This window comes from Catharus ustulatus, chromosome 4, assembly GCF_009819885.2.
Source record: "Catharus ustulatus isolate bCatUst1 chromosome 4, bCatUst1.pri.v2, whole genome shotgun sequence".
Lineage (NCBI taxonomy): Eukaryota > Metazoa > Chordata > Aves > Passeriformes > Turdidae > Catharus > Catharus ustulatus.
The window spans coordinates 6,705,488-6,720,538 of NC_046224.1; the positions used below are offsets into that span (position 1 = coordinate 6,705,488).

The window sequence follows — 15,051 nt, forward strand, 5'->3', positions numbered from 1 at the left end:
CTCCCTCTCATCCCTCGGTTATCTTCACTGCCATCACTCCAGGGAGGAAACTTCCAGCAACTTGTAGAAATTCAATTTGGGATTAATACAGCAGTGAGCCCAAACCTCCCTCCAGCTGGGTTCTGAAAGTCTCACTGACATATTCAAATCTTGCTTCCCAGGAGAGAACTTCTGATTTTTAGTTCACCATGTGTCTGCATATCTATGTAATATATATAGTGTAAATACTTTAAAAATTGGAAAAAAATCCCAAAACAATTAAGGGGTAATTACAGCAAAGTTTTCAAGCTCTTGGGCTGTTGACTATGAGTCATTCTCAGCAGCAAACATCACTCCCCTTTATCCCCTGCACAACAGAAACTTTCTTTATGCAGGTAAATGTCAAAGAACAAATTAACATTAGCAATAGCTAAATGTCTTCCTCATTTTTAAGTGTCTCAACCATTTTTTCATTTGCCTGACAACTTGGATCCAGGTAATAGAGGGAAGGAAAGGAGGAGAGAGGGCAAGAGGCTTTTTTAGAGAACACGGCTCTTCTAACAAGGATCATAAACACAGAGTGTTTTAAGAGCACAATCACACCCTGACAATAATAACTTTAAAGCAAAGTTTATAGTTCAAACAATGCAAGTAAATATTTTGACATTTGCTCATTTGTTTGATTCCTGCTCAATTAGTTTCCTATTCCCAGTACACTGGGATTTCCTTAGGAGTAGCTGGAAAAATCCCTGTTTATAGTGGAGCTCTGAGAAGAGGCAGCAAAGTGTCACCTCAGAGGAGCACCTTCAGCAGGGCAGAAGGGTACAAAGCTGAGGAAAACCTCAGTGTGGAGCAAATCAGTGAAGCTCAAAGAAGGGAAAAATGAAGAAAAAATTGATGTATTTATCAGGAGGAAACAGCAGGCTCGTGGCATCATTATGGATGGATTGGATTTGAAAACATTCACTCAGGCTGGTGAGGACACACGGGGCCTGAGCCGGATACAGCAGCTCCTCACAGCCCATCCTGCTGCCCTGCCAAGCACAGTGACTGCTCTGCTGCAACAGCCAAAGGGAAAATGCTGAGCTTGAGGAAAACACAGACTCCACAATAGAGGTGGTTTTCTAAGCCTGAATATACATAAAAGTGTGTGTGCTGTGGTACATGTGCATGGATTTGCTTTATATTTAACTGACATAACAGAAACAGCCCAAGAGATTCCTTATGCTGAAGGCCTGGGAAGTTGAGATTACAGCAAGTCTGCAAACTCAGCAATTCATGAAAAAAAGATGTATACCTTTTTTTATCACATTACATCATTCTGGGTTGAGAAAGATGCCCAATAGCAGCAGCTGGAGTTCAAGGTGTTGCCTGCAAGTACTGACATTCCTGGGTCAAATTCCAATTCCAGAGCTTCCCAGACACCCTGACTCCATCCTCGAGCAAGGGCCAACACAGCACCTCAGCTTCAACAGGCTTTCAAGTGATGCATCACAAATCATGGACTTGTTTGGGTTGGAAGGGACCTTAAAGCTCACCAGTTCCACCCCCTGCCATGGGCAGGGACCCCTTCCACCAGAGCAGGCTGCTCAGAGCCCCCTCACAGCAGCCTGGGATGGCCCCAGACCCATCTTGGCAGGTCAGGTGGACTCAGGCACATTCAGGGTACTCAGGTGGTCACAAACCTGTCTCCTATGACAGGAAGGATTTCATTCCCCCAAGTCCCTGCCTTAAACTTTGGAGGCTGAAGAGATATGGGAGAAGTTACCATCAACAACTGCACAGTTGTTGAGTACAAACCTACAGCACACTTTGTCAGCTCAAGGAGCTTCACTCACATCAGTGAAGACAACCCTGAATGCCAGGGCCTGACTTTAGCCCAAGTTCTTTCCACAGAAAGATAACAGAAATCTTTTACGTAACCAAGGACATGAAACAGTTTCTCCTTCATCTACATATGTTTTCCCAGACTTAACTCCTTGCTTGCAGGGTCAGGAACACTGCTGCAGAAATGCTCTTTGCAAGGGCACCTTCAACCAGCATCCCATGAGAAAGGTTCCCAGGGAACATCCTCTGCCCCATCCAACAGTGCCACAGGTTGGATGTGGGATGGGTCACTGCACTGCAGGGAAAGAGAAGCAATGACATCAAAATAAACATCATGTAATCTTGGTAAAGCAGCAATATTCATAGGTGGCAGACACTGAGCAAAATAGAGGCCATTCCCCATTCTGCAGCAATCCCAGGCTGCACACATGACAATTTAAATTAAACACCCTCTAAAGGAAGGCAAAGGATCCTAAAGATATGAGAGGGAGCCATGCAATTCCTGCAGCAAGAACCTGCACATGGATCAGGCAGTGAAACTGCTGTGCCAGCAGCAGGAGCAGCATCCAGCCACATCCAGAGATGGTGTGCATGGGAAGGCAAGGAATAAAGTGGATGCAAACTGGGTTTTTTCTGTGTATCATGGAATGGTTGGGGTTGGAAGGGAAGGGACTCCACAAGTCAGCCAGTTCAACACCCCTGCAATGAGCAGGGACAGCTTCAAATACATCAGGTTGAAATCTTGCATGTTTCCAGGGACAGGGCATCCACCACCTCCGGGAAATCTCAGTCTCATCACCCTCACTGTAAAAATTTTCTTCCTTATATCTAATTTAGGTCAACCCTCTTTTAGTTTACAACCATCACTCCTTGTCCTACTGCAACAGGCCCTGCTAAAACATTTGTCCCTGTGCATTCAACCCTGATTATTTCACTCACAACGATCTTTGAGGTTTTACTCAGCACAGCATTAGAATAATTAATGTTAAAATTAAGCTTCAGAAGGTTTCACTGAACTGTTTTTTGATTTCAGTCTGAAGTCAGGAAAATCCCCAGCTGACCCTAAACTATTTTTAGCAAATAATTTTATAAAGACATGTCCATTGATCCTAATTCTATCCAAGGCATGGGATTGACACATGGAACACAGAGCTAATATTTAATTTTTATGCAGTTACTCAATCTGGATAAAGTAAATGCTTTTGAAACTAAGCAACATGTTGAGAAAAGGAAGCTGAGCCTAGTCTGAACCACAATTAGATGCTTAATTTGCTATTATGAATTGGTAGGCATTGTTCTTTGGGGAAGTGGAAGTTTCATCTGACCAGTGGATATGGTCATATTGGTGTAGGAGACGTTCCTGGAGGAGCCCAGAGTTACAAACGTGATTAATAAACGCACCCATGAATTTCATGTGGAAAGAAAACAATACGAAAAAAAATCACAAAGACCTGGGATTCTTGTCCAAACTACAGTCCACAATACACCACAAACCCTTCAAAACATCATTTCCAAAGAACAAAGTGAATGTCAAGAGGCAGACACCGACTAAATTACAACACTTTATTGCAGCATTGGCAAAGGTCAGATTTCTGAAGCTGGTGAAGATCGGGCGGCATTTCTGTATGAAATGTTACAATTTTACAAGTCTCTCTTCCTACATGCAGAAACCAAAACCAGTGGTAAAAAGGATTTTAAAAGAACTAGAAAAAAGAATTAGTAGTAACATACAGATGGGCTCTTTAACTCAATGAACTATCTCTACCTGAAAGCAAACAAAACCCTATGCTAATAAATAACAGATTGTCAGAAACAGACCAAGAAACCTCATTTCTACTTAGAAAAAAATAAAAATTCTACTTGTTTCCAGACTTAAATCTTTTTTTTTTTTTAAACTTTTTGTTTGTTTCAATAGACACAGAGGCTTATCAACCCATGAAGATCAACAAAATATTTGGATCCGCTCCTTGACATCCTCCTGTTATGCTGACTGGCACATTTTGGTTTTCAATGATACATACAATGGGCTCAACTATATCCCTGTCCTTAGGCTGGTGTCAGGCTGTTCCAAGCAGTACGAGTCAACACCCCGTGTTCATCAACTTCACTTTCTATTTTAAACCTTAACAAACATTTTACCTCCTTGGCTCTTCAGTTTTTCACCCCTCCCCACCCCCTTTCTGGCACATCTGGCAGCAAAAGGCTCTTCCTTAACCAAGAGCATCCTCGCTGAGGAGTGTTTGAGAAGTTATCCTACTCGGCAGGTTTTTCTTCTGCATTTTGCCGTTTGCTCTATGTTTTTCTACTGTAGATTTGCAGCCCCCAAAGAACATCCTTCCAACACCAAGTGCTCAAGTAGGAGACAACGTAACTTGTGGCCAGTTCAGAGCTTTATTTCCCTGCAGGCTGAGCTGCCAAAGGCCTTTCCCATTCCAGTGTAACCATCCAAACTCCAGGCTGCTGCCGGCTCTCATCGAGCTGCTCGCAGGTCAAGTTCCCCATCTCGCTCGTTTGCTTCTGCTCCTATAAGAAGATTGACCCTCAACGTGGTTCCCATAACAAAAAACTTTTTTTGGGGGGGTGGGGGGGGAGAGGGGAGGCTGCTCTTCGTGCCCCACGGCCCCAGCCTGTCCCAGGTTTCGCTTCTGAACGCTCTAGACTGACATGCTGAGATGTGTCCACTGCTCTCGTTGAATCGCTGGAGGACTCCACAACACCAGAGATACAGGACCTAATGAAATGACACTGGCGGTGGATCAGCGTCTCCTGCAGGAAGAGCAGAGAGGAATCACATCAGTCTGAGGTGCCCAGAACTCTGGGGTGAGCAGCCCCCAGAGCAGCTGCCACTCATTCTGATACTCTTTCACCCTCTAACAGAAAGTTACACATTTCTCTTTTCTGCACAACTATTTCAAAAGAACACACAAGACAAAAGCAGGGAGATAACCTGCACCTGATCATCCCAGATGAGGTGCTGAACTGCTGAAGCACAGTTGTGAATTTGCTGAAAAAACAAGTTATTGTAAATAGTTTTCATCTTTCTGTGCAGCAGAAGCTCTGCAGAAATGTTACAAAGGGCTTTCTATAGGCAAATTATTGGTTAGAGCCTTTTTTAGAGTCAACAGGTGCATTTAAATCTTCCACCATCTGTTGTTCATGAAACACACCCCTACCCACAAAAAGTCACATTTAATTCTCTTAACATACAAATGCATTGAAGAATGACACCAGGTTGTAGGCAGGGGATTCAGCAAGATCAGGGCAGCAGAGTAAAGCCACCCCAGTGTCACTAACTTCAGCACAATGCAGTTACTGCATCTGGGCTCCTTTTCAGCTGATTTTAGACAGCAAAATAAAACTTCAACATTAGCAATTCCAAGAAAGCTCCAGGGTTACACACGCAGGTTTTTTTCCATGTAAACACAACAGTTCATATTTTTTTACATCAGTGCATAATCCTCCAGTGCTTGTTCAACAGTCATTTGATCTAAACCTGGTTTTTACTGAAGATCTTGCAAGAAAAATGTTACAGATATGTTAACTGGACATAGTAACTTTTGCATCTCTTGTACCAGATGAAGCTCTCACACTAATTTTGTATTTGTATGCGTTTCTATGTTCTAATGTCCAGTATTTGTTTATATAAAAATGCTGTGCATTTTTGCCAGGAAGTCCTGAGCTGATGCATCATTAGAACTCACTGCAGCACTGTTCTATTATTTGGTTCTAACCACCTTTTAGTGTTACATAATGTAATATTCCAATTCTTTGTCAACATCAGAATACTGGCTATGTGCTTTCAATAGAAAAGAACTTTAATTTTTATTTATTTAGTAGACTGACATCTCACTTGCAGACATCACTGAATTGCAGGATCCTGCTTTTAACTCTCCATCTCCCCTTAAAAAATAATTCTACTCCTGATGGGGAGGGAAGGAAAAATGCTGGGACTGGCTGCATGTCGCCAACTTGGTCAAAATGACTCTCACCCAAACCAGCAGCTACCAGTACATGCTGGTAGTAGATCCCTGTTTCAGGCGATTACAGACATGTGCTGCTGCCAAAAATAGCAGCAGTGTTTTCCCCAAACCAGGTATTTCACATTTGTGTCCGTCCTAGTAAACTTGATCCAAACCTGTATTTGGCAAGGTCAAACTCGGCACACAGATGTGATTAAAACCATCTAGAGCTCATTGTGTAAAATGAATCAGTTCTTTGCAGTCTCCTCCCACACTCCCCTTCCTGCCACTGACACATTATTAATTTGTATGAAATTCATACAGTCAGCTTCTCACGCCATGCTGAACACTAACACTGCCTACCCGCGACTGACAGGAAATACACAGAACCTCTGCAACAAACCATGGCAGGAGGAGAAAACTGGAAGCCATGAAAACACACAAACATCACACCATAGGCTATGAAATGATCACAAAGCCATGGCACGGGTGAAGCTGGGAGAGCTCAGTCAGCAACACAACTTCACAGCTTAAACTGAGAGTGCCCAGGAGAATATCAATAATCAACTCCTTTCTGCATGCTGCTGACATCACAAGATCACAAAAATCTCTTTATTTCTTGACATGTGAGACCTTTGAAGTTGGATTTCACACTTATCCCTAATCCCCTGGTGTCCTCCAATCCACAACACTGTGCATTTCTGCAGTGCTGCATTTCTTCACAAACTTCCAGCTCCAAAGACCTCCTCTCCCACCTCACTCCCTGCCTTTGCTCTTCTCAGCTAATCTTAGCTTCCATGTTCTTTGTTCTCTTTCCCCTAATCACCCAAAACCACAAAAAAGAAACAGAAAACACCAAGGTGCTCATTAAAAATCAATCACATCTGACTTATCACATTCTATATGTGAACATCAAAATTCAAATAAACCACAAAAGCTGGACTTGCCTAGGTAAGACAATCTTAACTTCTGCAAGTTATTTTATATTCTCATTTATCCATCAAAAATAAAATGCTCTGACAAAGTGAAATCAAAGTCAGTGTGTGTAGTGGGTTGGGAGCAGGGAGGTGTTTGGGGATTGATAGCTGGTTTCCAGAGGCCACAAAGTTGCAGGGGTTTTTGGTAGGTAGTTGTTATTATTTATATTGAAAGAGCCTTTTCAAATATAGGAGTCTTTCTAACTGAGCATGGCTTATAAATACAATTTTGCCTTCCATTCCCCCTGAACTGAACTGTGATCAGATGTCTCTCCAACTTTGGTGTCTGAGTCAAACTCACATCCAGCTTTCAGAGCTCAACAAGCACCATCCTGCCAAGGCAAGTGCCTGAAGCTTTTCTATCCTTTTTTTCAGCTCCAGTGCTGTCCACCAGAAGCAGCTGCAGGATTTGGAGCCCTCCTCCCATATTCCTCCCTTTGCTTCCCTCCCATGAAATAGCTGAAAAGGGGTCTGGCATTTCTTAGCTGTGTTTGAAAGGTTCATCTCAGTGAGAAGTGAATTCAAAGCTTCATAAAGCAGTGTTGTCAATGCATCAGCTTCATGACAGGTGATGCATGAACTGTGTTGGTCCAGCTGAAACAGGAAATCATGTTAAATTCACATTTCTTCTTATTATCCAAACTCTGATTTTTCAGCATTAATGCAATGTTCTTGATGATAAAAATATTTAGCTAATAAAATCCCAGCATCCTGTTATTACTGTTATGCTTCATTTTTCTTTATTAAATGGGTTAATGAGAAATAAGAGTCAGATGTAAACAGGAGACCTGAGATCACCATTTAAGTTGAATATGATTTGGTTTGCCAGCCTATACCTGCATCCACTGCATCCACAGGGGAACTCTGGACACAGGCAGGTCCTGTACTATACTTTCAAAACAGCAACAGATTTTGAGGCTACTTCTTTTAATAAGGAGAGGTTTAATGAGATAAAATCCTTGATAAGGCCCTGCTTCTCAACAGAAGAATTACAGGGAGAAATTTGACTTCCCTGGTAATCAATGTTTTTAAAATGATTTTATATAATGTGGTTATTTTCATTTCACTTTTAAAACCAAGCCATTCAGTGGATCTCAATCCTCTTAAACAAAGGAAAACTACTTTATATTTTAAGAAGCTGTTCCTAATGGTAAAAGTCTATTTTTATGATGATCCCATCACCAAAAATAAATTATTTCAGTAAATTTTGTGTTTCTTGAAGGTAATAGTTCAATAGCCTGAAGAGCCAAAGGCCTCTCTTAACACACAAAGGCTACAGAACTAGAGGCAAGAGAGAAAATTGTTTTCTTCCCAGTTCTGCTGAAGCAAATCAAGGAATCCTACTTTCAATGGAGTTGCAGTAAATTATCTTTAAGGCCAGTCATCCTTAATTGTACGAGTCCCAAAGAATCTCCTCCTTACAGGATAAGCAGGTATCAAAACCTGAGGCAATACAAGTAGGCAATTCCAAACAAACAGGAATAAACCCCAATTTTTGTTTCAGCATTTTGCACATATGAAATAATAAGAAATCTGACGAAGCTTGCAAATCTCACTGCATTTACTTTAGCACTGAACAAGGACATTAACAGAGGAGAAAGTAAAAACTGCAGAAGATTTCTCTTTTTTAAAAAACATATAGAGGGCTAATTGCTGAGTGAGATCCAGCTGTTCAAGGCCAAAAACATATGGTAGAACCTAATGCTACCTTCATTAACTTCTGAAATGAACTGTTACAACAGGAAGATTCTGATACAGCTTCCTAAAAGGTGTTTGAAACACAGTGCTTAGGGCATGTTTAACAAAACAAATGCAAAGGTAAAAACAACAAATCAATTTCTCTACTCTCAACACTCCCTGAAATGCAAGAAAGGCCTCATTCCTACCCCAGCCATCAGAACCTGTCATTGTACATTACAGTGGAATCAACCAGGAGATTTATTTGCTTAGTTTATCCCTAACCTCAATAATTTTAAAATAAAAAGCTGTATACCTTGAAGAAAGCAGCAAACTATTATTTCTAGTAAGTTTGAGTTATTTTGCAAGAAAATAACATTTCAGTTGTGCTCCTGTACAAAGCAGCAGCAACAACACAACACAGTGTCCTTATGGAAGTGATAATATCTGTGTTACACCATTCTACCAGGTAGGAATGTGAAACCTTCTCTACACAGATATTAAAATTAACAGCTCAGTTCCTATTTGCTCAGTGAGATCTTCCAGCATCCTCAGAAACCACAGGGTAACTTTTTAACAAAGCAGGAGGGGGATCTGGGCAGAGACTGCAGTGCAACCTTTAAAGTCAGAAGACAATTTTAATGTATCCTACAAATCAGAGGGTCTAAGAATGTAGGTAACACTGTGCCAGTAGGAATCTATTGGTGGGCCCACAGTGTCCAATAAATAAATGTGTTAGGAAAAGTACTGGTGCCTTACTGCAGGCTGAGGTGGCTCAACCGAGGCATGACTGCCAGGCAGAGCACTGCAGTGCACAACAAATAAAATATACCTGCTCAAACAAACTTCCTGGTCTCTGCTCCAAGGAGTTTATGGATTAAAAGGAACAAACAGTAAACTCCATAATACAAAACTACATTAGAACTGCAAGTGCATGGCACTTGAATAAGCAAACACTACTCAGACTGCTGGATAACATCTGACCTACTTCACAGTGAAGTCCTAAATGATGCTTTCCCTAGAACATCAGAATACAAAAAGTTTTCTAAAGAAAATAATTTAAAAGAAATCTACAGATATCAACATCTACTGGTCTGGCTGCTGTATTTAAAGAATAATTGCAGCATGCAGCTCGTGCCTGAAAGAACAGAAGGCTGCAGCTGTTCATGAAACACCTGCAAGTATTGTGGCAATTCAGTGTAACTGAACACTTTGTATTCCTAAAACAGCATTAGGTCACAGTGATATGAAAAAGCTAAATGGAAAGCACTGCTCATTTTGAGTTACATCTGGTTCATTTTTTATAAACATTTAAAATAAACGGTAATCTTTTTAAAAAATTCTTTTTTGTACAAGCAGTGTCTGTATGAGGTCTCAATGGAGTGAGTGATCATCAGGACATTATCAAATGATGGTAAATATGTACCTTGAAGAGGTTGGAAATACTACTGGAACACAGAAATAGTACATTACATTAACTTATTTGCAGTTTATAAAGACAGATCCACCATTAGGAGGTAAACTGTTCCCTTCCCGGTTGCTACTCCCATCGATCCACCTTCAAAATGGACTGGCAAAGAAAAGAGGAACATGAAAGCAAGTCTGCATTTCACCCAAAACTCTATTTAAATTAGCCCTGCAGCACACATTTAATGGTTTATTTGCCAGTTTACTCTGAGTGAGAAAAGACACATAACTAAGGACTCAGAACAACTATTAAGCAATTGGGACACTTGTCATGTTAAATGCTAGTTTTGATAGGCTCTTGCACACCATAAATTGAAAGCTCTCCTCTGTCTTCCCACCTTTACTGTACTTACTTTCTATTCAAATACAGAGGAACAGCTGTCAAATTCACTTCACAGAAAGACCATAATGAGAATTTCTGCAGATACTAAAAAAAAAAAACAAAAAAACCTCTCCTCCTCTCATGGAGAAAGCAGACTTGTATCTTTTCCCCTACAAAAAGAGGCTCAGATTCTAGCAGCCACTTCATAACTGAAAAACAATCTTTTGGCTTCAGAGAGGTACAGACACTGCATTAGAAGCACAAAACACTGCTTGGCATTTTAAGAGAATGCTTTAGAATAGAAACGACTGCCCAAACACTCACTACAGAGATCATTATCTGTTTCAATTATGAAGTTAATTACTTTCCTAGAACCAGAATTACCACATTTAAAGGAAGATTGTCCTACCTCCCACCGGTTTTAAAGATTAGATCTGCATTAGGTGCTCCCTTCGGATGCTGGTAACGAGGCCGCCGCTCACGATTAGTATTTGCTGGAGCTGGACGCTGGGCCAGAGATTGCAACATTTCTGGGATTTCAGGCAGAGGAAAAGTAAACACAAGAAAGTTAAATACATTTTCTATGCATCATTTTACACAGGAATTTACATATGCACATCTCACTGTCATTTACACTCGCACTTTGCTGTAGAGTTAACACTTAAGTTATTCCACAGAAGTTAATTACAAAAAGTTACAGATTGCATCCACACCTTTGATAAACCGAGCTACCCCACAATAGGAACTTGCATTTCCAGATGTTCCTGCAGAAGGAACTGCCAGCAGTTTTCATCATAGATGCTTAAGAGCATCCTTTTCTTTCTAAACACATCAGCCACCACTTTCTTCATCAATGATTGGGAACAAAGACTCACAGCAGCATGAGTGGCCTCAACATCAAATCACCCCAGAATAGTAACAACTGGACAAGGCTGCTGCCAATTAAAAGACTCAGCAAGAAACCTGTCCTAAAATTAGGTATTGCCACTCAGGTATTTAAGTCTAAGCTTGGCATAATTGGATCCTTTTCCAGGGAAGCCAGGCACCTGAAGAAGGTGACTCAGCTGACCTACATTGCACCAGCTGTCCCACGGATGGAGATTTTAATTTTATCATCAGTGGGAATAATTTGGGTGCAGAAAGCAGTCCACACTATCCAGTTTAGCCCTGGATAGCCAATTTTTAGGCAATTTAAACTAGGATAGTACTGTATTTTGACATTGGGTAAAATTTAGTTTCTAAAAACTTTATTTCATTTTCTCAATGATAAAAAAAATGTTCTTTACCAGGCTAAGTTAATGCTTATTACATAGCCAATACAATTACAGATACATCATAGCAGGTAACCTCTGCCAATCTGTTAATACATCTAATGGAAAGTATTCCTACAGTCCACCTGAGCAGGGATCTACATTACTCAGCAAACAGACAGATGGGATAAATGAAGGGGAAAAGTGGAATAAGCTGTTAAACAGATTATGGTTGAAAGTCTGCTCTGTCTGGTTCTCCAATCTCTGCTAATCTCATTGGAGACACACACCCATCACCTGCTGCTCTCAGTGGGGCCAAACTGGAGACTGATGAGGTTCCCTCAACATTTACAAAGTGCAGGTGAAACGTTCAGTAAAGTTATTCACTCAGTCTCAGAGAAACAGGGAATCTGTGACTGATTTAATATTCCATATCTGTATCAGCAGTCAGTGACCCTTGAATTCATATTCTGGACACTCATTCAGCAGTGGCAAAGGCAGCACTGAACACATTGACAGCACGTGTTTTGTAAACATCATGAAACGTCAGCCTTCCCAACAATCAGTGTTGTTCCTGTGAGCCAGGAGAGAGCTCTGGGGGCAATGAGGAGACTCAGGAGGAAAACCAGACTAGGGTACCCTGCCAGCCAGGTGTGAGCAGCAAGCAGTGAATGAACAAGGATGTGCAAATCTGCCTCTTCTGTTTGCACACAGCAGGTGAAAGCAAATACGGGACTGGAAAGTTTTGTACTGGAGAAGGTAACAGAAGGCAGAGATGGCAGGGGAGCACAGTGTGTTTTCTTAGGCTGAAGGCACATCACCAAACCTCTTTGCTTTTTTAGTGAAGAAAAAAATCATCTGCACAGAAAAATACCAGTCTAAACTAGAGAACCACCCAAGTTCCTAATAGTTCTTTAAATTAAAAAATGTTTGTAATATACTAAGCATTGCTGAAACTTTAAATCTTTATCTGATACTACTTTGAAGTACACTGGTGAATTTTCATCTATTAGCTACCCTGTGCAGATGAAAAGAACAACAAGTGCATGTGAAAACGTTGGGACAACCCTGAGGCATTCTTCCAGAAATTGAGAATTCTTTCTCCCTCGGTAACTTCAAAGCTTGAAACAGAAATTTAAACCCAATACTTTCATTCAATGGGTAGGTACCAACTTGTCACAGACAGGATGACTCTTCAAAAATAACAATCAACTGCACAAAATCTAAATAAAAAATTATTCCAAAGGCAAATGTAATTTGGCCTGTTTAATTTAGCCTGATTAAAAGGTCCTTTTTAGTTTGGTTTTACTCTGTATATTACCCAGGTTAAGAAGATGCATCAAGAGTAGTTTTGAAAAGGGATGTAAATTATGGAAAAATGTTTTTCTTTTGTGTCTGTTTCCTTCCTATATGTTTTATACACAGGAACTATATAAAAATAAAATCAAATTTTAAAATAATCTAAATAAATAAGTTAACATAAGAATCTATAAAAAATTTTTTTAAAAGCCTATTTCCAGTTATCAATCCATATCAACTGTCTGATTTTCTCCAACAGAAAGAAATCAATATGATCCTTTTTTGGATAAAAAGCACAATTGCTCACAATAAAATCTTAAACAGGTTCATTATCACTAAAGTCACACAACAGGGTATAAAACCCAAATGCCTTGACCAGTAGAAGTATCAGAAGTATCTAACGAGGAAAAACCTGCAAAAAACTCTGAGAGAAGGACGAAAATGACTAATTCTAGAGTCCCTCTCTTCCTTTCACAAGTGGGCTTTGTAAGAGCTGAGTGTCTCAGAAAGTTTCTGAGCTAATTACCATGTTTAACACTAAGAATATGTTGTATTACCACTTCAGAGCTCTGCAGACACCCACTTTGGAAGATACTCCTTTTTACAATTACAAGTTTAGTTCGGGTACTATTGAAGTTCTGCAAGAAGTACTGGATTCCACAGTGTTTTAAAATCAGAACTGTTTTAATTTCCCATTACTTGATGAACAATGACCTTTCACTAAATACCTTAAATGAGATTTCCTGCTAATTAACTACTTACACTGTGATTACCACCAGACTACAACATCTTTACAAAAAAAAAGCAGAGCAAAAACTTTTGAGATGTTAAATGGAAACAGTAACATAAGACATCAGTTTTATTGGTCTGGCTTTGTTTACTCTCTGAGTAAGCCAAGAGAAGCTGAATCTGAAAAAACCACAACCCAAAACAAACCACCCAACAACTGAACACTTCAAATGCACCTGTTTGGGGACTGTATGATCTGCTGCATTAATTGTTTGCTTCAACCTGTCCAGGTTCCAAAATGCCGACTCGCATGTCTTCAAAATGCCAATTAATCATGTAATCTGTATGAAACCCTAATTTTGTTAATAGATGCTTATGCTCCAGATTTGAGGACTCCTAGAATCTTTACAATATGTAGCTGAGGTAACAGTTTGTATTTCTCAGGTGAAGGTTACCTCAGGACTTGCAAGTCTCAGCAAGACCAAGGATTCTAAATATTATTAATATCTAAATCACCTATTAATAGATTAAAAGCAGAGTCTAAATTTCACATAATTAATCTTGTATCCAACTCAACTGTCTTACTGTAAACATCACATTGATTTTGTATTATCTTAATTTTAAAAGAACAATCTCAGTTCTTCTCATTTCCCAAAATAAATGGCAATGCTGAAATTTGAGACCCACTTGAAAATTCCTTTTCATGGAACAGTTACAAAAACTTCAAGTATATAGACCAGGGAGGAAACAATGAATGGCTAAAACCAAAATATAGGTTTCCCATAAGTACTGCAAATCAATATTTAGAGCTTCAGCTGCTAATCATCACAAATAATGCTTTCTGCAGATCCACAAAGGCTGAAAATAAAAACTAAACACTTGATTTTCTTACCCTGATAATCCTCTTGTTCCTGCCGTTCATTGATATCCAAAGTGAGCTTTTTCATCCTCATCCTCTCCTCCTGTTCCGCTTGCTGTTGGTTCCAATGGTTTGCAGCAAGTTGGGAAGACATCGGCACGTTTAGGATCTTAAACTGCAAATGAAAATCAGCTTTTAAGTTCCCCACGAGAGCAAAAAAAAAACCCCCAACCAATACAAAACAATCCAAAACACAGAAATGCTATGGTTATTCCTAGGTTATTTAAATTAGGTACTTTCCAGAGAAGTTTCTACTGTGAAGTGTGTTGTTGGTTTGGTTTGTTTTGAACCTCTATTTCACATAAAGCAACATGAGAAAATGCAAGACCTGTTAAAGACACAGGGAACATAAAAAAAGGCTGAGTCCAAAGCCTATTACACACAGTATTCATGTGAACAAAACTGTCTTTCCCTAGGAAGGCACAGCCATGTGTATTATTTCTTATTTTCATACCAGTTGATTTGCCCACAGGTAATCACCCTGGTCTTGAGGTAAAAGCACCACAGCTGGCTCAGAAAGCTGCATCTCCCTCTTCAGGTCTCCTCCTTCCAAAGAGATGAAGCCCTCTGAGCAGAATTTCTTGAAAAACATTTCAAGCATTTTGGACATTCCCTGGAATTCCTTGGCCAGTACTTTTCTTTTTAA

The 15,051-nt window shown here is 40.1% G+C and overlaps 1 protein-coding gene across 1 annotated transcript in view; it reads right to left on the minus strand.

Annotated features, from left to right (window-relative positions):
• Positions 1–3,355: 3,355 nt before the first annotated feature.
• LOC116995571 (regulator of nonsense transcripts 2) overlaps positions 3,356–15,051 on the minus strand; it is a 52,098-nt gene continuing 40,402 nt past the window's right edge. The window contains exons 20-22 of the mRNA XM_033058413.2: positions 14,379–14,520; positions 10,618–10,738; positions 3,356–4,572 (exon numbers count right to left, since the gene is read on the minus strand). Of these exons, the coding sequence (XP_032914304.1) occupies positions 4,563–4,572; positions 10,618–10,738; positions 14,379–14,520 (273 nt within the window). The 3' untranslated portion in view covers positions 3,356–4,562. The remainder of the gene's footprint in view (positions 4,573–10,617; positions 10,739–14,378; positions 14,521–15,051) is intronic.